Source organism: Vulpes lagopus, chromosome 23 (assembly GCF_018345385.1).
Source record: "Vulpes lagopus strain Blue_001 chromosome 23, ASM1834538v1, whole genome shotgun sequence".
NCBI lineage: Eukaryota > Metazoa > Chordata > Mammalia > Carnivora > Canidae > Vulpes > Vulpes lagopus.
Genome location: NC_054846.1, coordinates 19,928,772 through 19,953,838, shown reverse-complemented (window position 1 = coordinate 19,953,838; position 25,067 = coordinate 19,928,772). Strand labels below are relative to the sequence as shown.

Here is a 25,067-nt window from a genome sequence, read left to right as displayed (position 1 = left end):
ACATTTCCTAAACTTATTTAAAATACACTGAAAAAATGGGAACAAAGCAAGACAAATAAGACCTTGAGACTAACAAGTAGTCAAGGATGGCAACTGAGGGGGGGAGAGGGGAAGAAAGAAAGAAAAAAAAAGAAACAAAGAATATAGCCAACCTTTTTTTTTGTTTTAATTAGAGTATATTATACTTCCAAACTGGATACACTAGAAATTGGCAATGCAACATAAGATGCAAAGAAATATACCAGTTACTGTCAAAATGACCCTGTACAGCCTTGTAATGCAAAAAGCTTTATACAATACAAATTTTCAGTAATGTACACAAACCTTGACAGTATGATCATCTGAACATAATATGAGGAGTTAAAAAAAAGGATAGAAGCAAGAAAGTGCTGAGAACGCTAACTGCATTACTATATGGACAAATAAGCTAGCTTTCATTGAAGAATGCATAGTGAAAACAGAAACGAAGTTAGTTGGCAGGTGAATTTCTCAAAGACGTTAGTGTTTTACACGGAAAGGATATCTATGGAATAATCCTTCCCTGAGTATCGAACTGCAAACCAAATTTGGGGGTATATATTATCTCGGTGGAGTCTGAAAAATGCTGTAGATTTTTCTTTATTAATAACAATAATAATAATATAAAAAGTCAAACAAACTCCAAACACACCTTTTCTCACTCAGAAAACTTTTATAATTTACCAGAAAGATTGATGACTCTTTCCAAAGTGCTAAAAAAGTTGCCCAATTACATTAAGCATAACTAAGTCATTCAAATACAAGTTCAGTGGCAAGCAGTGAAATGCATGGCATTTGAGCAGTAAACATCTCCTTCCAACACCCCTCTCAGTCTTGAAGGTTTCGACCTAGGACCTCATATTGCACAAGTGGCATGCTGTAAAACCTGTAGTCCCAACCGTCAGGGCCACTCTTTCAGGTTTTTAACCTGCTGGTGCTTATGTGCGATTCACCTTTCCTGCCAGCCTCTATGGGATCACCATGTCCCTCTTCTGTCATCACTGAACTTGTAGATTTGAAAGCACATTATTAGCCAAGTGGCACATTCTCCATTACATGGGGATAAAGACAGGACTTTTAAAAAACCAACCCACCCATAAGCCCAGTATTCTTGGAGTGTATTGTCCATAACTGTCTAGTGTCTTTTACTGAGACATTGACATGGCGAGGTTGAACGACGCTTCTAACAGAGCCAAGGACAAATGTCTCTGCTGGAGAATGACCGAGGGTTCAGGAGCTTCCTGCCCTAGCTGGCTCAGCCTCCCTGCCCCTGGGGACATCTCCTTAGTGTAAACAGGTTTGCCAGGGCTGGATGACTGGCAAAGGGAAGTGGAGCACACCTGCTAGGTCTGAGGGGGAGGAGGGTGGGTATGGGGTGGGGGAGCCCATGGTGTGGACAGATGGTACAGTCTTCTGGCTTCCTGTCGAACTGTACCAGGTTCGAGGGGGCTTTCAGTGAAGCAAACTGACTAGAGAAGAAAATAAGGGATGCTTTTATTTTCCCCTGGTGAAACAGATGAAAGGAAAAATCCCAACTCTAGGATAACACATGATGGAACACAGCAACGCAGTAAGAAAGCATTCCTCTTGTACACCAGTTCTTCAATAGATAAATAATATATAGACTTTTATATTCCAAACTTCCCATTATTATACAAAGCACATTTCTTCCTGCTCTTTCAGCCTGTTTCATACTGGAAATTCTGTTGTCTTACAAATACAAGCGATTAAGATAGTCGGCCAAAGATTCTTTTCCTTTTCTTTTTAAATCACCCATACCTTTTTAAGATTTGCAAGGGGCTATGTAACCAATCGACATCTGCTTTTTGCTGCAATAAAGTGCTGCACATAAGTTGCCATTTTAATGACCACAAAATAAAAGCTTTAAATAAGTATAAAGTTAGCCTCCTAGCAGGTTATATCTACCAGGCGTTAACAAAATGGAATACAGAATAATTAATAACATGGAGAATACCGCTATAGCCAGACGATCTGCAAACACAAGGGAAACTTCTCAGGGGCATGAATTGAACCGTAGGACTAAACAGCACCTTTTTTGTTGGGTCGTTATATGTCAAAGAGGTTGTGACAAAATTTTCAAACATACAGTCTACTCATTCCATATAAAAGGTACATTTTCTTCCTTTTATTTTACTTTTTTTTGCAGATGAGAAACAAAAACTAGTGCAAGACCAAAGCACTGTGCAAAACTGCCGTTTCTTTTTTTTTCTTTTTTTTCTTTTTTTTTTTTTTTAGTCTGAGCATTTATACCCAGAATTTATCCAAACCCCTTTAATCTCCTTGGCTGGATTTATCAACCATAAAATTTTTCACTCATACCATTTTTTTTTGCCTGCAAATGAACGGTAACCACTGAATTAATACATCATATATATATATATAAATATAGAAAATCATATATATATATATATATATATAATCTGCCCTTAAAAAATGATGCACTGTGTGTGTGCACCATACACATTGTATACATATGGACACACACACACACAAAACACACTTAAGTTTTGTGATATTGGCTGCAGTGCTGCGAGATATTTCTTCCAGAGCGGACTCTTGGTTCTCGCATCTTCATAACCAAGAAGATCTGAGCACAAGGTCTCTGGCGCTCGGTTGGAAATCTCAAGCAGCACTGTGGGTGTCTACCAGTCTTTCATCGACTAAGCACCAGGCCCTACCACTCTGTAGCTATAAAATAGAGAGGGAAAGGTGATGAAGGAGCTTGGGGAGAGATTGTAATGGATGAGAGTTCTCATCCCAGGAGGGAAACAGAATGTTCATCGCTGTTAAGGAGGCCAGTACAAAGAAATGTGCAACAGAAATGTCATGGCACACAACACACGGCTTTCTCCTCCAGAATCCACGACACCCATACACCCCATTCACCCAACAGAAAACGAAATGCACCAGTATATAAGCTTACAAGTGCTGATTGCTATTAAGGACACTCTCTTTAGGGTTTAACAAGACAAAATTCCTTTCAGATAAAAATACGGAAAAGGGCTGAGAATGGGAGTGGGTGGCTGGGGAGGCATGCCTCTGAAGGTAGAAGTATGCAGTAGGTCACCTCTGAAGATTGGATAAAGCAGCTTTCAGGTCAATGCAATAGGTATACACACAGAGCCAATTCTCTATTCCTTACTAAAGATATACAGTACACATGGTTCAGACCCAGGGGGTCTGTAGCTTTTGCAGCAACATACACCTGCTGGGGTTGTGTTTTTAAGTTTTGTGGGTTTTGTGTTTTTTGTTTTTGTTTTTGTCTCTGTCTCTTTGTTTTTGGTACAGAACACGGCTGCCCTCAGACAGTCTCTGCTCGTTCTCTTAGTCCGAGATAGGCGAGGAAGGAGTGTTTGGGGGAGGGGATGCTGGGCGGCGCAGTCTGAGGTCGGGGAGGGTGGAATGTGAGATCCAAGTGGTTCTTGGGGTACAACATCGTCAAGGGAATGAGATGGGCAAAATCCGAGTTCCGGTACTTGTCAAAGCGCACAGGGGAGCCGTTGAGGGCCAGAGCCTTGAAGGCCAGGTTGGGCTCTGAGCCACCACCGTGTGCAGCCGACAGGGCCACGGTCTGCAGAGCCTGCGAGGCGGACATGACCGACAGGGGAGACAGGAGGCTCCGGGGGCTCCCGACAACGAGGAGCGGGGCGCCGGGGCCAGCTGGTTCCTTGGGGGCCGGACACGGGCCCTTCTTGTCCTCCTCGGGGCAGTCCCCACTCTGGTGCTTCTTGACGTGGCGGCTGAAGACGAAAGGGTGTGTGGTCTTGAACAGGCACTCCTCGCAGCTGAAGGTCTGGCGTGGGGCGTGCTTCAGCTTCTTGTGCAGGTTGAGATTGTCCTTTCGCTTGCAGCTGTAGCTGCACTGGTCACAGTGAAAGGGCCGCTCCCCGGTGTGGACGCGCACGTGCTCGATGAGCTTGTTGGCGGTCTTGGACAGGTAGCCGCACTGGTCGCACTTGTAGTGGTTGCCCAGGCGATGCTCCCGGGTGTGCGTCTCCAGCTCCAGCTGGTTGGCCTTCACCGTCTGGCAGATCCGGCACTTGTACTCCATCCTGTAGTGGGTCTTGAGGTGGCACTCCATGGCGGCGGGGCGGTTGGTGGAATAGATGCAGAGCGGGCACCTGCCGGGAGGGGGAGAGCAGGGAAACGGGGGATCAGCTGGGCCTGGCAGCGGCACCCAGCTGCTCCTCCCCTCCTCGCCGGCCTCCCCTCCTCCACCCCCCTCCACCTCCAGACTCTGGGGCCTGGCCTGCCCCTACCCCTGCCCTGCCGCCTCTGGGGGGGGGGGTGTTAGGACCACCCTCTGGGCTTCTCTGCTGACAGAGCTATCCCCCCAAGGAGGAGCTCTGGCAAGGTGCGCTACCTACTGTGGGTCTTCTGGCTGGATCCCTGAGCACCAGCCCACAGGAAGGGGAGCAGAGAAAGTGCGGGGAACAAGTAAGCAGCGGCTCCCCTCCGACCATCCGCCCACCCCATTCCCTGTTCCCGGGAGCCCGCCCTGCACCCCCCCAGACACAGCAGAGGTCTAGACCTCGTGACCTCCCCTCTAGATGGGAGCAACACAGAGAATCGACTTTTCATGCACCACACCAAGCACACGCAGAAAGGCTAAGAGTTTTGAAGAACAGCTTATAGGGGGAGAGCTACCTCCAGCAAACAGAAAGTCGTAGGGGTCAGAATCGTGCTTATTAAAAGGTGGTTAGGATGAGAAGGCCTATGGGGTGTGTGTGTGTGTGTGTGTGTGTGTGTACCTAAATCTGTACTCGAGTCCTGTCTCCTACAGCCCTGGTTCTCCATCAAGGAAGGCAGCTGAGGACCAGGACCGGGCTTGGCAGAGGAAGGCCCACCCACCAGCCCATCGCTAATGAAGGAGGAGGGAGGGAGGCAGCTGCTATCCAGAGTCCAGAGACATTATTAAAACAGTATCACATCGTGGAAATAATAGTAATCCAGGTGGATCATAAATTCTCAGTGGGCAGGACCATATCTTACATTTCTTCTCCGTTCTCTGAAGTGCTCAATAGGCACTGATTCAGTACTGGATTGGTCTCTACACAAAATTTTGGCAGATTCTGGTCCCAGCTCCGTCACCTTATCGGGCTATAGCTGGATCTGCCCTGGGACGAAGCATGGGCCTCTCCGTGGCTCGGTTTCTCCACCCTATGCAGTGAGGCTATGCCACCCCCTGGCCTCCTGGCTGTCCAGAGGGGCTAGGAGGAGCAGTGAGGGCATGTTTACAGATTTTGCTGAGCTTCTCTTTTGGAAGCTGCAAGGCTCAAGTTGGTGGCTGAAATGATAGCTGTAGCGTGTTTGCTCTCTTTACAAAAAGAATGCAGATGCAAAAGTGGCTGCCTCAGCTCTGGCTTGGCACCTGCAGGGCAGGGGCCCAGGAGTGAAATGTCCCCTGAGGGTCTGGAGAGGTGTTCAGCAGAGCCCAACACAACCAAGTGCACCGTGCACTGCTCCTCAGCGCCAAGCTCGCCGTTAGCCTTTGAACCTCAGCTCACAGAAGAGTGCACACGAGAGAAATATAAAGCCCATTCCCAGGTCAGGTGCACACACAACCCCTACGCCAAGCTGGGCCTTACCTAGAGGAGTCTGAAACTCACCACTGTCCTGAGCTACGGCAAAAGAAAAATAATAGTATAATCTTATTTGATCTGCATTATGAACAGGATATAGAGTACAAGCAGTTCCATCACAGAAAAGCAATTTAGACATCGGCAGTCCGTTTCATTTTAAGAACATTTCTGTGACCCACAGCTCAATCTTTCTTCCGCTGCTCAGGCAAAGTGCTAAGGGTTTTCCGTGCTCCCATTATTTATTGTAAAGACACTCTCTCAGCCAAATTAATTCTCTGATATAGCAAAGGGAAAACAAAACAAAACAAAACAAAGACTCACTGTATAGCCAGAAGGCATTATCAATTTTTTCAAAGTATTCTTCTACTTGGTCATCCTAGAACATAAACTATTACACAGGGGACCGTTAGCACCACACCGGAAGTGTCTGGACTGGCAAAAGCATCAGCATTCACTGTGCATTCTCCCCAATGGGACGGAGGCTTGGGACTCCGTAGGTCCCCAAGGAAGGGCTAACTGACGAAGCCACAACTGGCAGGGGCCGCAGAGTTAATGGGTGTGATGGGGCTGCTGGGAAGGGCAACGAGCGCTAGTCCAACCACAGAAATACATGTTTTTTGTTTTTTTGTTTTTTTTTAAATAAGAGTATACAAGTATTTAGAAAGGGACAGTGGGAACAAACCAAATCAGATTCCCAAATAAGCTCTTGCTGGGCATTTCCCGTTTACTGGCTGGCTTGAATTATAATCTCCCCTCCCCCATCCCTGTAAACCTCCCCTCCCTCTCCCACCTAAGTGCCCCCAAGTATGAAAGAAAATAGAATTTGACAGTCAGTGCTGCTCATTGACTCCTCTGTGTGGGAAAATTTTTGAGGAGGGTGCCTCTGACCAGGCAGGAGCCTGGAGGGGTCAACCCTGAACTGCTCCAACACTTGACCCACAGGATCCTTTTGGGGTCTCTCCATCCCTTGCCCATTCAGAAGAGTCATGCCAACCTCTCTGGCAACTTGTTAGTTTCAAAGATAAAAATGTTTAAAAACAAGAGGTTTTTTTTTCTTGTGTTAAGTAAAATATAAATTTTCATTCCTTTAATTACATGATTATTGCAGCTAAACAGGAATAATTGTGCCTTGAAACTTGGGTGTCTTTGTGTACTAAATGACATATGCTTCTTTCTCTACTAGATCATAAATGCCTTGTGAACAGGGGCTGATTAGAAGAATCATTGGGAAGATTAAATTCTGCTAGTGCTAGGACATACATTTCCTGAGGGTGGGAAATTATGTTTTATTCCTCGTTTGCCCTTCAGCGCCTATTATCAAGCCAGACACACCGTGCGTTTGGTAATAACTGACGGGTCTCACTTTAGACCAGAGGGCTTCTTGCAAATATTGGTTAATGATAATGCTTGTTGTCTAGGTCTTTGGGGATCTGTGAATAACGTGTGCCTGGCGATGTCAGATCTCATGAAAGCTAGTGAGGGAGATCCCAATTGCCGCTCCTGGGAAGCCATAAGGCATGTTTGCAGGAAGACATGAGACACGTGATCTCTGCCTGAAAAACACTGCTTCCTGCCTGTTCAGAAAGGCAAGGGTCCAATATTTGGGGGTGGGGTGCAGATGGGGTTGTTGTAATGCTTGTTTAAAAAGATATATGGCAAGTTATCTAAAAAAAATAGAGGTGGTAAAGTGCTGTGACAGTGTAATGGTTTACACTTGGGGACACTAACCCCTGAGTCCATAAAATCAAGTCTGAACAAAACTTAAGCAGTGTAGGATGAGTCGATCCCCTGCATGCTGAGCTGCTCCGACAGGTCTTCTTGCTTGCCAGGAATCCTGGGAAATTTGTGAAATGGATTCTCCTGCTGCGTCTGCTGACCCCCTGGGGAACAGGTCTGATTCATGTCCAGCTAAAGGTAGCAGAGGTGCCTAACTAACTAGCCCCATGCCAAGCTCTCCCTTCTTCATGACCCAAAACCTTCAGGGGAGGGGGTAAGGGAGGGATGGGGGAGGGTGTTTAATAACAACACAGTAAAAGGTTTTGTACTTGCTTTCCTTACTTGAGCCCACCGGTGGGGACAGTGTGGCATTTCTTATGCTCCAGCAACTGTTCAGGTGTCTTCATGAACTTGTGGCACACGTCACACTCAAACATCCGGGTGATGAGGTGTATCTGCAGATGGCGCTCAAACATGTTCTTCGTCTTGCAGACAAAGTTGCAAAAAACGCATTCGAACCCTGAAAGGACGGGAGCTAGGTTGTATTGTACAGGGGGGTGGGGGTGGGGCTGCTGTGCAGCATGGGGCAGAGGGACAGGAGGGCAGGAGTGGGACAGACAGCTCCTGGTTTCTCCTCTTCTCAGCTATACCCTTTCAGGCACTGTTCCCTGCATCTCTGTGGTAAAGGAGTTAAACATACAGTTCTAGAATCAATGCCACACTGGCCATCCATCCACCCCATATTTGGATGCAAATAAAGCCAAAAGAAATGAGAATTTTAGGTGACAGCAATATGCTGTTCCTAGGCCTAATGTCTGTTTTCCAACATCACTCCTCAAGGGTTTATTTTTAAGTAGGCCAACCCACCTCCTCCCTTACCTTTCTCTGGCTTTTCCTCACTATTCACTGAGGGCTGGCTCCCAGGCACAACAGAGATGACCAGCAGGTTGTTCCCACTCTTGTTTTTCTGAGAGCTGTCTGAATCATCTTTGCTGTTGGCTGAATCACTCAGAGCTGAGAGAGAGGATGAAGAGGGGCTATTTGATTCACTGGGGGTCTTCCTGTCTTCTCCTGAAACAAACACAAAACCCCCCCAAAAAAACCCAGATCTGTTATTTGGGAGACGATAACACTCTAATAACAGCAATTAGGGGTGGGAGAATTGGGTCTCATGACTACACCATCATTCAGGGAACACAGGTGAGCTTTTCAGTGGTCCCAGGCACCACTGGGATCCTAGTTCCCCCTCATCTACACACTTGATGACACCTGTGATATCTGGGACGTCTGTAATGCTTTAAACACATTATCTCATTTTATCTTCTCAAAAATCCAATGAGATACAACTGTTATCACTCCCATTTTACAGATGAGGGGCAGGGGTGGCATAGTCAGGGTAACTGGCCTAAGTCACATGCTAGGAAGTGGTGGAGCAGAGATTTCAGATGGTTCGACTCCAAGATCCATGTCTTCATCAGGGCACTGGATTCTCCCTCAAAACCAGAAGTAAACCAGTCAGTAGGCCATTAAAATCTAGTGTCAGGAGACTAATGATTCCACTCAAGATGAACTGCCAGAGACTGGATTTACCACTGCTATGGAAATAACTAAAACAAAACCAGACAAACTATATCAAACAATAGTTGTTGTCCCCCCGCCCCCCCCCCCCAAACAGTTTTTACAGCATTGGACATCAGACACTGAAGACTGATCCCTGAGAGACAGGAAAGAGGTGGTCCACTTCCTGCCTTGAGAGATTTTACTTTCCTAGGCTGCAGTGCAGGGATGGGGAACTGCCCGTCAGATTCATATTGAATTGAGAGGACAGCGCTGAGGGCCTGAGGAGATCAACATGGCTAGATTGGCAGGGCAGGGTACCAGAGGGCAGAGAGCTGTACAGAGGAAGAACTCAAAGACCTGCAGAGGGTCCCCCATGAGTAATTCAGCAGAGTAGGGACCAGAGCACACGTGTGAGAAAACCACCCAAGGCTGCAGGGAAAAAAGTCCTGTGAAAGGCTTGGAAAACACTGCTGTTTCCATTAGTAGCCAGATTAGAAAGACTTGCTATTCCCAAGGCATTGGGTAGGAAACTGAGGAAGATCTCTTAGGAGTGGGTAATGATCGGCGCTACTTGGATCACTGCTCCAGACCTGCCTGACCAGCCACAAAAGCAAAATCCAAAGGAGTCAAATTTTCCAAGTGATTAACTGCATCCTAAAACAAAGGTCAAGAATTTTTATGGGAATATAAAATATCCAGCACCCAGCAAGGCAAATCACTATGTTTGACATTCAAACAAAGATTAGCAGGTATGCCCAGAAACAAGAAAACACAACCCAAAACAGGGAGAAAAACCAACCAGTTAAAACTGACCTAGAACTGACACAGCCATTAGAATTTGCAGTCAAGGGCATAGGCACAATTATAACTATATTCTATAGATTCAAAATGTTAAATAGAGATATGAAAGATATAACAAAATAACAAAGATCTAAATCAATTTCTAGAGATGAAAATTATAATGTCTAAGATGAAAAGTACACTGGATGGGATTACCAGCAATTTCAACATGACAGAAGATTAATGAACCTTGAAGATAAATAACACTGATAGAAATTATCTGCAATGAAACGGAGGGGGGTGGGGGAAGTGTATAAAAATGAAAAGTACATCAGTGGATTATGGGGTGCCTTCAGGTAGCTTAATATAACTGGAGTCCCTGACCAGGTGGAAAGGGCAGAAAAATCTGAAAGAGTGAAAACTTTTCTATATTTGAGGAAAACCATAAACCTCAGATCCAAAAGGCAAAACGAATCCCATGCATAAGAAAGATGAAATCTAAAGCAAGGGATATCATAATCCAATTGCTCAAAACCAGTGATAAATATCCAAAAAGGCAGCCTGAGGAAGAAGGATACATTCTGTGTAAAGGAACAAAAATAAGGATGACAGCAGATTTCTCACTGGAAACAATGCAAGTGAGAAGTAGTGGAGCGCCATCTTTAAAGTGCTGAAAGGAACAACTGTCAATCTGAGATCTCATACCATGTGAAAATGTATTTCAAAAAATGAAGCTTCCCTCCCCACCCCAAAAGCAGGAAGAATTCATCACCAGCAGACTAGAATTACAAAAAAAATTCAAAGAAAATTTTAAGGCAAAAGGAAAATGACATGAAATGTAAAAAGTGAATCTACGCAAAAGAATGACAAGCACAGGAAATGGCAACTATATGGATTAAATACATGAGGTTTTCTTATTTAAATCTCTAAAAGATAAGAGTAATTTTGTTAAAAAAGAACAATGTAATATAGGGTTTATAACATATATAAGTAAGTATTTGACAGTGATAGCATAAAGGCTGGGAGAGGAGACAGGGAAGTATGTTTTTGTCAGGCTCTTACACTGCACCCGAAATAGTATTATATCACTTGAACCTGTATTGTAATGAAAACAACGTATGTTATGCACCCCAAATAACAGGAGGGCTCTACATTATTCATGGTTTAGAAGACTTGATATTGTTAAGATGTCTGTTCTCCCCAAACAAAATTGAAGCAGTCCCATCATTTTAGGTTAGGGTAGGAAATATGGGGAGACTGTGCATCAGTTCCCTTCAAAACAGTCAATTAAGTAAATCTAGTCATTGTAAACTCTAGAAATGAACTTTATTAGGAGATTAAAAAATAAGTCATATATTATATATGGGCACTAAAAAATCCAGAAGTAAACAAAGCTGATGGTGGTTACAGCTAGTGCGTGAAATCATCGGCGGTATGTTTGTTTTCTTTTATTTGGTTTTCAAAATTTTCTAGAGGGACCATAAATCACTTGTCCAATTTAAAACAGTTTTTAAAAAGAGGAAGGAAAAAATATTTACCCTCTTGTAATGTTTCCAAGTCTTGTTCCTGGCAGAACTGAACTTGGTTCCTGGATAGACACTGTGACCTCACTCACTGACTCACAAGGAAGGATGGAATACACCTTTAAAGTATATGAACCTCCCCATCTCTTGGTACAAGTCTCTTACTAGTCTCTTACCTAAATATATAACCAGGGTAGTCACATTTTGTAGACAAACAGAATATGTTTGGTGGGGGACCTGAGTCTATTGCTTCATCAAATCCATCATCTAAGGTGTGTCTTACTCATAGAATCTTGCAAGTGATGATTTTAAATTAGTTTTTAGAATCAAAGCCTATAATTTTAATTACCATCTTTAGCAATAGCTAAGTATCCTCAGGCTTAAAGCACTGGGGAAAGCTGCCTAAATTAATAGATGTACCAATATACAGGTGCCACGGCAGCCGTTCTGTGATTCGGCATGGGGAAAGAGCCAGGGCAGCTCAAGTTGGAATCCTTAGCCCCACCGCTTCCTCTGCTCTCACTCCTGTAGGCTGTGACCCGGTGCCCTTGTCAACTCAGTCCATGGCTCACTTCGATCCCAGGGGTCATTCACTTTCAGCAGCACACAGATTCTTGGTGAAGGACGTCTGTGCACAGGTAATGCAACCTCATACTTCAGGACAGCCAGCTAAAGAGAACTTAAAACTAAATATTTCATAATCTAAAATGACACCAAATGATAAATTGAGACTATAAAAATTACCCATTGTCTTGCTGCCTCAATATAAATGTCATATTTTTGATATACTTTTTATATTTTTTAGAAGTAAGCATATCTGTTTTAAAATTGTTGCCATTAATTGCATAGTAGTTAAGAATAAGGACTTCAGATCCAGAATACCTGAATGCTGCCCGTACCACTTAATGGCTGAACGACTTAAGACAAGGGATTTAATTTAGTGCCTCAACGATCTCATCTTAAAAATGGGGATAATATCAGCAGCTTCATATGTTTGTTGTAAGGGTTAAATGGGTTTTTATACATAGAGCACCAAGAACAATGCCTAGCTCATTGCAAACATTATAGAATGCATTATTATTTATAAAATATAAGTAATGATAACAATAATGAACACTTCGTGTTTTCCCATGCAGTTTTATATACCCGGCACATAGTTGGCTCTCAAAAAATTTATGAAAGTAATAATAAAGGGGATCCCTGGGTGGTCCAGTGGTTTGGCCCCTGCCTTTGGTCCAGGGTGTGATCCTGGAGTCCCGGGATCGAGTCCCATGTCAGGCTCCCTGCATGGAGCCTGCTTCTCCCTCTGCCTGTGTCTCTGCCTCTCTCTCTCTCTCTCTCTCTCTCTCTCTGTCTATCATGAATAAATAAATCTTAAAAAAAAAGAAAATAATCATAAATTAATGGTTTCAAAAGGTAGTATTGGAGCGCCTGGGTGGCTCAGTCATTTAAACATCCAACTTTTGGTTTTGGCTCAGGTCATGATCTCAGGATCATGAGATCAAGTGCCAGGTCAGGCTTCATGCTCGGTGGGGATCCACTTCTCTCCCTCTCTATCCCTCTTTGCTCACATGCTCATGCTCTTTCTCTCAAATAAATAAATACATCTTTTAAAAAAAATTTTTATTTTTAAAATATTTTATTTATCTATTCATGAGAGATACAGAGAGGCAGAGACACAGGCAGAGGGAGAAGCAGGCTCCATGCAGGAACCCAATGTGGGACCTGATCCTGGGACCCCAGGATCATGTCCTGAGCTGAAGGCAGGGGCTCAACTGCTGAACCACCCAGGTGTCCCTAAATATATCTTTGTAAAAAATAAATGATAGTATCATATCCATGGGGTAGACTTATCCTACACTACTGAAAATATTGCCTTAAAATAGAATTTTATTATTTATTTTTTAAAAGATTTTATTTATTCATGAGAGACACAGAGAGAGAGAGAGGTGGAGACACAGGCAGAGGGAGAAGCAGGCTAAGGGAGCCTGATGCAGGACTTGATCCCAGGACCGTGGGATCATGACCTGAGTCAAAGGCAGAGGGAGAAGCAGGCTAAGGGAGCCTGATGCAGGACTTGATCCCAGGACCGTGGGATCATGACCTGAGTCAAAGGCAGACGCTTAAGCACTGAGCCACCCAGGTGCCCTAAAAGTGAATTTTAAGTGAATATTATTAGTATTTCAGGGGTGCCTGGGTGGCTCCCTTGGTTGAGTGGCCAACTCCTGATCTCAGCTCAGGTCATGATCTCAGGGTGCTGGGATCGAGCTGGCCCAAATCAGGCTCTGCACTCAGCAAGGAGTCTTCTTGAGATTCTCTCTCCCTCTGCCCCTCCCCCTGCTTGTTCATGCATGCTTTCTAAAATAAATAAATGTCATTAAAAAAAGTTACAAATCACATGTAACTCCTTAAAAAAGAGAGAAAAAAACTAATATTCCATTGGTTGTTTTTTTCCCCCTATAGACAGACTCCCAGAAGGACTACAGAGTTACAGGCATTTTCAAGTCACTTGGTCTATACCACCTAATGAGTTTTCAAATGTTCTCCCACTCTGTAGGGTCATGGCCATAAAAGTATCAGCAGCATCCAGTGACCATGGGTGACACTGTAACACACTCCTAGTGCAATCGGTGAAACATAAACCACTCTTGAGTTTTAATTTGAGGGCTAGTGAGGTTGAATATTTTTCCTTATGTTGAGTGGTTAGCTTTTCTTTTTTTGTGTGTATTGACGGTTTTTATCCTTTTGTAAATTCTTCACTTAGAGACCTAAAGTGTTTCCTACCAGTTTATATGACATTTCTATGTAGCAAATATATCAGCCTTTGTCATTTTTACAAACACATTTTTCAGACTGGTTTTTCTTGGTTTTGTTTTCCTTCTCTTTTCCTTTTCTTTTGCAAATAGAAGACGATATTTTTATGCATCAAATCTCTTGATTCTTTTCTTTTCCCATTTCTTGATTCACTTAAGCTTTCACAAATCCTTCTCACTCTGGAAGTTTGATAAACATTTAATTTGCTTCAAGCGTTTCTAGGGCTGATTTGTTAATGGGGATTGTGTAAGTCGTCGGATACTTATTTTGGTGTTGGTGTGAAGTGAAGGTATTGATGGTTGTATTTTCCAAATAGCTATTCAGATTCCTCAATGCTGTTATTGCAACATTGAAAAATTGCAGCAAAATCTGCGTTGAGGAAATCAGGAAAACCAGAGGGAATATTTTCCCCTTGATGTTCTCTGCAGACACAAGGAGCCAGGGAGTGGGAGCAAGAGGGTAAGGAGGGGTCACTGAGAAGAAACTACCTAAACAGAGGGCAGTTCCTCAGGTGCCCACTCAGCAGCACCCTGTTCACAAATGTGCCCTGGGTGAGAGTAGCCAGGTAGGAAGTAAAGAAAGCACATGGATTCTGTGGGAGACAAAGCTCATCCTGTAGATCACAGCTTCACGTCTGTAACAAGAAAGCACCACAGATTTCTTGACTATTTCACTGAAATAATAGGTGCCCATTCCTAGGACAGGGAAATCAAGTTGGATGACAAGGTCCATAGAACTATAGAATCATATGCCTGTTGGGCATCCCTTGCACATTCAAAAAGTCAAGGAATGGATGGAGGCCCAGAGAAGTTAAAATGAATTTCTGGAAGTGCAGCGCTATTTATGCTACCATGGGGTCTAGAACTAGGATCTAGAATTCAAAGCATGTTTTCCTCCATTCCAAGGAACTTCTTCCACATAGATTATAACGCATAAGTCTCTCAGGGTTTGATAAGGGCCTCATCAGAATAATTTTCTTGCTTAGCACACACAAGCATGTGTAAATGTGCTTGCACACACATATTCATCCACTGAATGAACGTTTGTTCCCACTTACACAGTGCAGGCACTGGTCCAGGTGCCTGAGAGACAGCAGCAACTTAGATACGCTTCCTATTCTCAGGAATATGTAGTATAATATGTATCACATAGCATATATACTGCCTTATATCAGAACTTTGTAATTATACAGCTTATTAATGAACCGATGAAGATCGACATATCTTGGGTCAAACTCAAACACTTCAACAGCAACTAAATAAATGCAAGAAACTCTCACTGTTGAAGACCATTAGCTTATAAAAGCGGTCAGCAAATTATAGCCCTAGATTTGGCCAAATCTAGCCTCCTGTTTCTGTAAATAAAGTTTTATTGGAACAGTGCCAGGCTTGCCTTTTTGTGTATTGTCTACACTACTTTCAAATTCCAATTCATTCCAATGAATGTAGTGACAGAAACTGTATGGCCTGAAAGCCTAAAATGTTCACTATCTGGCCCTTAAAAAAAAAAAAAAAGAAAAAAGAAAAAAACAAAACAAAACGCAATTCTGAGTTTCCCTGGCTAAAAAAACCTATAAAAGGGTTATAACCTTATTCCCTAATAGCAGCACTGTTCAAGGCTTCTACTGTATTAAAAAAGCAACTTCTTTAGTGCATTTCACTCTGGTCTCTGCTAACAAACGGGGATATTCTTCCCAGGTAGACAAGGAGCCCTACCACCTCGGAGGGAACAAGATGTCTCTGTTTCTTGTGGCAATGAGCGTGTTTGCATTGGTTACTTGTGAATGTGAGGTTTTCATCCGTGACAATCAAGTGATTCTAAATCCAACTGCTTTGCAGCCATTATGGTTTCTATGGTTTCCTTGAGGCGGGTGGTGGCAGAGGAGCTGGAGCCTGGTGGGGGAGGAGGAAGGTTCCTGAGCGGCCTCAGGCAAACCTGGGGTGTGGGAAGGGCTGGAAGAATGGGAGAGTCACGGGAAGGGGGGAGAGAATATCTGAAAAGCCGGCAGAAGTGGAAGAGGGTCGGCCTCTGCCTCCGTTAGCCGCTCCCGAGATGCTGGCTTCCGTCGGTCTTCGACGCGGGTTTCCCGCCCGCCTGCCGCCCGGCGCGGCGGTGGCTCGAGCCGATCCCCGACTGGGAAGCGGCGCCTCCGCAGACCTCCGGTCACAGCCGCTCGACGCGGGGCAGAAGCTTTCACTGCTGCGGCACCACGGAACCAGAGCAGCCGTTGAAGCCCAGCGACGACCTCAGGGCTGCGAGCGGCGCGGAGGGCGGGGCGCGCGAGCACGTGCGGAGAAACTCCTCGCGAGAGGCCCCTCCCTCGCGAGACCTGCGCGGTGACGTCACAGCGGGGCCTTCGCGGGACCGAGGTTAACCCGAGGGGCGGGAGCCCTACGCGAAGGCGGCCCCTGCCCGCGCCTTGGCCCCCGCCGGCTCGTCGCGGGAATGCGGCGCTCTGGGCCCCGAGCAGCGCCGACAGGCGGCCTCGGGGAGCCGCAGGGTGGCGTGCGGGGCCAGGCCCAGGGGGCACCCGGGGCCGCGCCTGTCACAGCAGCCGCGGTGCGGAGGGTCGCGTCCGCGCTGCCGACCGGGCAGAGCGCCTCCCTTCTGGAAAGCCGCCTCCGCGGAGTGCGGGAGCGGGGAGCCGGGTGCCCCGCGGGAGGCTCGAGGCTGGGGGCGTCGCCTACGACGAGGACCCGGGGAGGGCCACGCCGCCGGCTCAGCACGGCCCAGCGACACGGGAGCCGGGGGCGTCCGGAGGCGATGGCCCTGCGGCCGCAGAGCAGCGGGGCTCTGCCACCCGGGGCCTTCCCTGTGGGGGAGAAACGGCCCGGGTCGCGTGGTGATAGGGATGCTTCCGCCCGGGCGGGCGTGCAGGCGAGGAGGGCGGACAGTGACGGTCACCTGTGTGCTTGGAGCCAATGTGAGCCTTTATCTCTGCTTCCTCCATGGTGACGAAGTCGCAGGCGGTGCAGCAGATGGAAAACATCCACTGCTCCTTGTCCACGTGGAGTGACATGTGGCTGACGAACTGGACGTTGAGCTCAGTCTCAAATCCACACACGTGACAGCTAAATGACGGGATGAAAAAAAAAAAAACGAAGAGTGAGAGGAGTGAGGCTTCGTGGTACACTCAGAAAACTGGACTTTGCACACGTTTCTCCTCCCGCCAAAAGGTTTTTGCTTTAGAAAATTCTCCCGCTTTCCGGGACGGCTCTGAAGTGATCACCGTGCCAAGTGGACCAAGCGCCAGCACAATGTAACAATCCCATGCATGCTATAACGATGCTAAATAATCATAAAGATAATTAAAAATCAGAGATTCCAGATGCTGCACATCACCTTACTGATTCCTTTGGGCAAGGGGATGCGGCGCAGCCTTGCCAAGATGTTAGCAGCGGTGATACACTGATAAATTCCGAGCACCCCGCATACCCTGTGAGCCTCTCTCTGGCCCCGGAAACCTTCCGTGTAGGACCGAAGGCACATGCAAGTCCTCGGATGGCTCTGCAAGCAGGAGCAACTCCTGTCTGACAATTCCTGATAGAAGCCACCCATCCACGGGGACATTTCATGAAAAAGCAAGTTTCCATCAGTCTGTATGGCCTACGTCTTGGGCAAGATGCTGAACCCTGGGATCATACAGCAACCAAACCAAATATGGATTCGTGGTCGAATGTGGAAGGGAAATACAACATTTCAGGTGCTGAAGACAATACGACTGGGGAAAACAGGCCAATGCTTTCAGGGCGATTTCCTCAGAGTTTCAGATTTATTTTCCCTACTCTTTTCCTCCTTAGGACAATTCTCAGGAAGCAGCAAGGTGTTCTGTTACAAAGGTAGAAACTTCCCAGCTGTACAAACCTAAAAGCTAATAATTCCCAGAGCCCTGTCACTCTCCGGAGTTCCACCCCAGAAAGCCACCTCCAAGACCATGTCCCTTTCAATTAATCCTCCTGGGGCCACCCAAGCCAGAGAGGAGTCAGCGCCGCTTCCCGGTTCAGCCTCAGCAGAGCAACTATTAAAGCGAAGGTTGGCACGGTGACGGAGAAGCAGCATCTCATCACCTGTGCCCTAGCACACAGGCAGGGAGTGTGCAGGAAAGTCGGGGAAGGTTCCACTCACCTGTAATAATAAGGGTGCTTCTTCCCATCACTGCCTTCAGAGGTGACGGCGCTGACAATGTCCTCAGTGTCCGTACTCACCAGCTTCACCGAGTGGACGGTCAGGTGCTGGTTAAGGTTCGCACGGCACTTAGCAGCATAGGGGCACAAGTGGCATTTGTATTTTCTTTCCTCTGGGGGAGAAGGAAGAGGAGAAAACCCAAACCGCTCTCAAAAATGAAAACCCAACACCTTGCAAGAGACTACTTAATGCTGTCAAGCACGGGAGAGTTCACATCTCTTTGCAGACGGCCACAGAGGGAACACCTTGGAACTGTAGTCTCTAAAAGTCATTATGCAGCAGCTCACTGCTGGATTAGTACTTTCAAAGATAAAGTCCCAGGGCAACTGGACCATCTCCTTTTTTCCTAGACACCCATAGGTCCCTCTTCTTGATAAGGGGAGCCCCCTAGGAGTAAAAGAATATTGTGTATGTGTGACTGTGTGTGTGCACATGCTCCCCACGTGTCTGCCGAGGGTGGGCGCTTAGCTGTGGAAAGGAGAATGGAACACAGCCTTCCTGGTACTGGTGTAAGAGAACCTCATCATTTTCCCTAAGCTCCAGGCCTAGGTCAGCCAAGAAATCAAAAACTAATGAAATTAAAGGGGGGAAAATGACTCGTGTGAAATAATTTAATGGGAAATTTTCATTTTACGTAAATAAAATTAAAAATTTCAATTAATTTCTTAATGAAAAACCTTTCGTAAAACTGACAACGTTTCAGGGCTCTTTCCAGAGTGGCATTCTGAATTCATTCGATTAATCAAGCAAATTATAGTAAAAGGAGCAGGCTTTGCTTTCATTGTGCAGATAAAGGTAGCAGGCGGTAGCAGAAAAAGCAAGGAGCAACTTCATTTTCTCTCCTGGATTCTTACTTTGTATTTCTGGGCTTGCCTTTACAAAATGCCCGTGTTACTCACCTCACAGCAAAGAATGAGGAAAAAAGTTTTTCTCATCATTATCACTATGGGGGGTGTCCCACATGTTAAGTGCTGGTGGCCTGGGGCTTGGCAGGGCAGGGGAGGACCCCCACAGTGAAGATAAAATACAGTCCTTTCTTCTGGGGGAGGAGGAACTTATTTTTGTTGCATTAATTAAGTTACTATTTATTCCTCCTTTATCCTGTCTTAATTTGGTTGCCTTCCCTTTCACAACACGGAGAATCAGCCACATTTCTCTACTATTACATGAAGGTAAAGATAGCAACAGTTTCTCCACCAGCTGCTCTGTCCCTCTGCTGCTCCCATTTACCACTCTAGGATGAAACCAGTAAGATGGGGTGTGTCCCCATCCCCTGCACCCTCAAGATGACAGCAGTACATTACTTAGAGTTCGAGAACTTTACCTGCACGAGCCCACATGTATCTTTTCTCATCCATCCTACTTTCAATATAAATAAAAACCTTTTCCAGGGCCTTAGTTCGAAAGTGCCAGGACAGAAACATTTCCACCATTTTCTGTTAGAATCCTCTAGAGAAACTCAACTTGTTGAGAAGAGAAAAGCTGGGTGATCCAGAGTGCAGAAAACAGGAGTGAGGCCCTGACTCACCTGTGTGCAGCGAGAGATGTCGGGACAATGTCTGCTGGCGGCCAAACACTTTCCCACACACATCACAGGGGAAAAGCTGGTCATTGAATTTCCAAGATGGCAATCCGTTTCCTGCCTCTAGTACTATCTTTTCTGTTTCTGGGCCAAAAGAGCAAAGCATCATGAGGGGTAAACAAGGCATCATGAACAAATTTCATTTTAGTCAAAATTCATCAGGACTTTAGCAGAGGCTTCCTTCTGAAGACTGTGGCTGGGCACTGCCAGTAAGTCCCAGGAAACTCCAGGCTTCATGTTCATTTCCTGTTTCAAAGAAGGCTATTCTTGAAAGTTGTGGTGGCAAATGGATTCCAATTCTAGTCAAGAATCCCGTGTTTTCTCTGTCACTAAAGGTCAGCCAACCAAACCTTCCAGTAGGTTGATAGCAGGGTTTAGCGCTGTGCCCAGTATACAGTTGGTACTCAACATATGTAAGTGAGCAAATGGTTGGTTGAGTCGCATGTCAGAACTCCAGACATGCACATTCTTGCCACAAGACAGTAAAGAGGGCTGGATCTCGGACTCTGATGGGAAAACAAATGGTTCGATCCCTTAAAGGAAATACACTTTCACTGCCCTTTATGAAGAAACGTTTTGCTCTATGTCCGGGGTGGGGCAAAATCCTTAATGAGGAACTTAATGTGTTACACGGACACGGAGATGCCAACTGCATCCTTCTTGCTGTAGTCTGAATGCTTGTGTCTCCCCCAAATCCATGTATTGAGACCCTACTGCCCACAGTGATGGTATTAGGAGGTCATACCCCTGGGAGGTGACGAGGTGGTGAGGGCGGGGCCTCATGAATGGGATTAGTGCTCTTATAAAGGAGATCCCAGAGAACTCTCTTGCCCCTCTTGCCCTGTGAAGACAAAGTGAGCAATAGAGAGCTGGAACAAAACCCTTACTTCACCATGCTGGCACCCTGATTTCAGACTTTGGGGCTCTGGAACTGTGAACAATAGACTTCTATTGTTATTATAAGCTAGCCTGTCTGTGGGATTTTGTTGTGGCAGCCTGAATGGGCTCAGACACTACTCCACAACTAGAATTTCCCCAAAAGTCTCATCCTATTGGGGAAAGTGATGAGTATTGCCAGTTATCTGTACATAATTCACAGCCATGACTGAGGTGTGTGGACATTAATACACCTTCTTGTCATCTTAAAAAGTTTTTAACTTCTCATCATCGTCCATAGAATTACCTCTGATTTTCTCATCTGTATTTCCTCTCACTGAACTGTAATGGGCTGCACAAACATAACTTCTACAGTAATATAGGGAGATGGGTGACAGAATCCCCAAAAAAGAGTGATGGGGACACATTAATGAGGACACTTGTCTGGGCCACTAAGAGGCCTTTAGGCCTCACTCTGAAGAATAAAACAGTTTACTGAATTGACAGCTTGTCCTTTACTTTAGGAAATTATTGTGAAACTTCTTAAAGTGCATTAGATGTTGCTTTATAGAACATGCCAAGTGGTGAGAATTAAATGGTACAACTTTTTCTAAGGATCCATGCAGATGAAAATGCTGAGACCACTGGACAGAGACATCACAAGAAAGAACTTTATTTCTCACAATTGGGTTAACACTGCTTCCCAGATACGGGCTTCCACCTGCATTGGGGTGAGCGGGCGGGATCAGTTTTTGTTTGAATGCAGATGTGCCAGATAGTGTGATCTACAGACAAGCAGAAACAAATCCAAGTATGTTTGGGGGGTGGGGGAGGGGACCAGGAGGATGATGGCATCGCGGTCCTGTTTGCTCTGAGGCACCTGCCAGCAATCCCAACACTGATAAGGCACATTTATTGATTTATCTGTGTTTGTTAAAACACAGCTCTTTGGGCCTCGGGGAGAACAGCCAGTTTTATTAAAGTAGGACCATGCAGCTAAAACCTTGTCGGGCATGGGGTGGGGTTGGGGAGGGGGGCACGGAGACCAAAAGGGAGGTACTGGCTACTGGGTGGTTGAGAACACAAGAACCACTGTTGGATGACTGTCCTTAGGCCCAAGCAGCGGTGAGAGGGCATTTTAGTTCCTGTTAAGCGTGTAATCCAGATGGTGCTTCAAAGGAGGACCCCGGTCATAATTATAAGGAGAGGTCTAGAGGGTACAGGGTCTTCCAATAACATTCACAACAAGAATGAATTAATTGGGTCACATACCGAACAAGTAGATGCAATTAGAAATAAAGAAGTCTCCTAATAATTCTTTCAAGCATTAGCCACACACTTGAGAAGTTGAAGCATCATCAGAAGTCCAATTCCCTTCATGGGCCTTAGGAAACTCCTAGAACTACAAGTACGTGCTGCAGCCCAGCAGGGAGAAGAGCCCGGGGCCTCTGGAAGCGGCTGGGCAGCTGCGGGCACTAGCAGCTGCCTTCGGGGCGCAGGCGAGGGAGCCCACGGGGCTCCGAGGGGGCGCGGGGCGCCGCGAGAAAGCGCAGAGTCCGCTTGGAGTCCCCCTCGGCTGCTCTGGCGCAGCGAGCCAGTCGCCGGAAGCTGTCCGTGTGGCTCCAGAGGTTGGTACCCAGCAGGGCAGGCGCCCAGGCGTCCGCGCGCCTTTCTGCAGCCGCATAGGCCCAGTTTCCCCCGAGAGCCACCCACCGCGCCGCAGGCTCCCGAGGGGCCGCCAGCACCCAGCGGCACCTGCCGCCTCTCCTTCTGGGTGACCTCCCGGGCTCACAAGTCCTTTATGACGCCGGGGCGCCTGCCTTCGGCTCAGGTCTGATCCCGGGGTCCCAGGATGGAGTCTCCCATCGGGCTCCCTGCTCAGCGGGGGGCCTGCTTCTCCATCCGCCTCTGCCCCTTCCCCTGTTCTCGCCTGTTCGCTCTCAGATGAATTATAAAAGATTTTATTTTATCATGAGAGACACAGAGAGAGAGGCAGAGACACAGGCTGAGGGAGAAGCAGGGTCCCTGCGGGGAGCCGGATGTGGGACTCGATCCCAGGACCCCAGGATCATGCCCTGAGCCAAAGGCAGACGCTCAACCAGTGGGCCACTCAGATGTCCCCCACCCCCACAAAAACTTTAATAATACTTTAATATTTAATATTACTTAAATTGTGAACTTAGTGATACGGAAACATTTATAAAAACTGATACGTAGGCCTGCCTATACTAGTCTCTATGAATTAGCAATAGTGACTGGAACCCTACATTAGGGAGACCACTGGTGGGACAGCAGCAAGTATCCCAAGTCGTAGATGCAGATGCCCAGCCCCATCGCTGTCCTGGGCCTTGAATGAGTTGGCCTGGCTATCACTTGTGGTCATAGGCTACAGGTTTAACAAAGAGATTTCAGGTTCCAATGTGTGTATGTAGACAACACTGTGGAGTGAAGATTGACATATTTTTAAGTAAAGTTTTTCTCTTATTTGATTCTTTAAAATCTTTGGAAATGAACAAACGAATCTGAAAGATCTTTCTGTGACTGACCTGACTGCACTGCCTGAATGGAGTCCTCTTCTTTCACCAGGATTGCTAATAAAGCCTCTGGCACAGCTCCTCCCCATTCCAATAGCTCCCATCACTGGTTTCAGAATGGTCTTTTGAAGGCACAAATCTGACGTGTCTTGTCCAGTATCCCAATGGCCCCTCCAGGCCAAGCTCCTTCCTTCACGTGCCTTCTGAAGAGTGTCAAAATCCTTGACAATCCTCCTCCACCCACCTCCCACCTTCAGCTCCCCACTTCACCCCCAACCAGCCAGATACTCAGCAGAGTGGGCTACTTGCCCTTCTGGAAAACAGACCAGTCCCTTCTAAGCCAGCAGTACTTTTGAATCAATTGTACCTGCACTAGAAACCACTCCCCATCCCAGCATTTCTTTTGCATGGCAAAGTCCTGCTCATGTTCAAGCCCTGTCCAGGTTTCATCTCCTTGGTAAAGCCTTCCCAATTCTCCAGGGAGAGTTAGTCATTTCCCCTTCTCTGTCCCAAAGCACTTTTACGAATACTTTCATTGCACCTCTTTACCTATTATATTATTTGTTTACACACCTTCTCTATTACATATATCTTTTTCACATAAAGCAGCCAGTGAGTCCAGTATGCAGTAGTGCTCGATAAATGCATTCTCTGGCCTCTCTTTCCTATTAGAATGTGAGTCATTGAGCAGAAGGGGTTCTACATGATTTACTTCTGTATCCTCAGCACAGTGCCTGATACATAATAAGGATGTAGTATCTATGTGTTGCATACGTGAATGACTGAATGAAAATCTAAGTAAGGCAGGGAATAAACACTATTCTTATTTTATAGTGGGATAGACTGAGGCCTGGAGACAGCATATGTTAAGGTTTATGGCCAATTCAGGGTGAAAACAAGGCTACTTGCCTTCTGAATAGGTGTTTTAACTCAACCCAAGAACTGTGATTTAAAGATTTTATTAGTGAAAATATCTGCAGGTCTGAGCCATACTCCAAAGGTTCTTTATCCTTTCTTCCTCCCAATAACAACAAGCCAGAAGATTATTCTTTTCTTTCTTTCTTTCTTTCTTTCTTTCTTTCTTTCTTTCTTTCTTTCTTTTTTATTTATGATAGGCACACAGTGAGAGAGAGAGAGAGAGAGAGAGAGAGAGAGAGAGAGGCAGAGACACAGGCAGAGGGAGAAGCAGGCTCCATGCACCGGGAGCCCGACGTGGGATTCGATCCTGGGTCTCCAGGATCGCGCCCTGGGCCAAAGGCAGGCGCTAAACCACTGCGCCACCCAGGGATCCCAGATTATTCTTTTCAAGACAAACTCTCTGGCAGATATTGTTTATCAGTTAACCACAAAGCTCCAGCACCCTATGAAGAACTCTTCACATTTATTGTCAGTAGCAACAGCGTGCAGTCACTTGTCACCTGAGCACATTTCCACCTCAATTATCTCCTATTCTGCTAAAAACAAAACCTAGTTTCTTTTAGATTAATAAGGAGTTTGCTTTATAAAACTTTTTAGGCAGTGTAACATTTAACAGAAAATTCCACTTAACAGGAACTGCTTTTTAAAAAAAAAATTTTTTTTTAAATTTATTTATGATAGTCACACACACACACACACACACACACACACACACAGAGAGGCAGAGACACAGGCAGAGGGAGAAGCAGGCTCCATGCACCGGGAGCCCGACGTGGGATTCAATCCCGGGTCTCCAGGATCGGGCCCTGGGCCAAAGGCAGGCGCCAAACCGCTGCGCCACCCAGGGATCCCCAGGAACTGCTTTTAAACTGTTCATACCCACGAATTAGTTTGGGATATAGGTATTATTTTAAAACATTTTTTTTCTTCCCTTCTTTCAGCTGGGACAGGGATTAGT

The 25,067-nt window shown here is 46.0% G+C and overlaps 1 protein-coding gene across 5 annotated transcripts in view; it reads right to left on the bottom strand.

Moving 5' to 3' along the window:
- Positions 1-142: 142 nt before the first annotated feature.
- Positions 143-25,067, bottom strand: part of ZNF827 (zinc finger protein 827) — a 169,197-nt gene continuing 144,272 nt past the window's right edge. Inside the window, exons 9-15 of one of the 5 annotated variants that reach the window (XM_041738082.1) lie at positions 19,728-19,865; positions 18,140-18,311; positions 16,919-17,085; positions 8,217-8,408; positions 7,680-7,857; positions 5,649-5,660; positions 143-4,160 (exon numbers count right to left, since the gene is read on the bottom strand). In XM_041738082.1, coding sequence (XP_041594016.1) covers positions 3,341-4,160; positions 5,649-5,660; positions 7,680-7,857; positions 8,217-8,408; positions 16,919-17,085; positions 18,140-18,311; positions 19,728-19,865 — 1,679 coding nt within the window. In that variant the 3' untranslated portion in view covers positions 143-3,340. Of the gene's footprint in view, positions 4,161-5,627; positions 5,661-5,942; positions 6,010-7,666; positions 7,858-8,216; positions 8,409-16,918; positions 17,086-18,139; positions 18,312-19,727; positions 19,866-25,067 lie in introns of all 5 variants that reach the window. The other 4 variants (XM_041738085.1, XM_041738084.1, XM_041738083.1 and 1 more) reach the window with 4 other exon arrangements.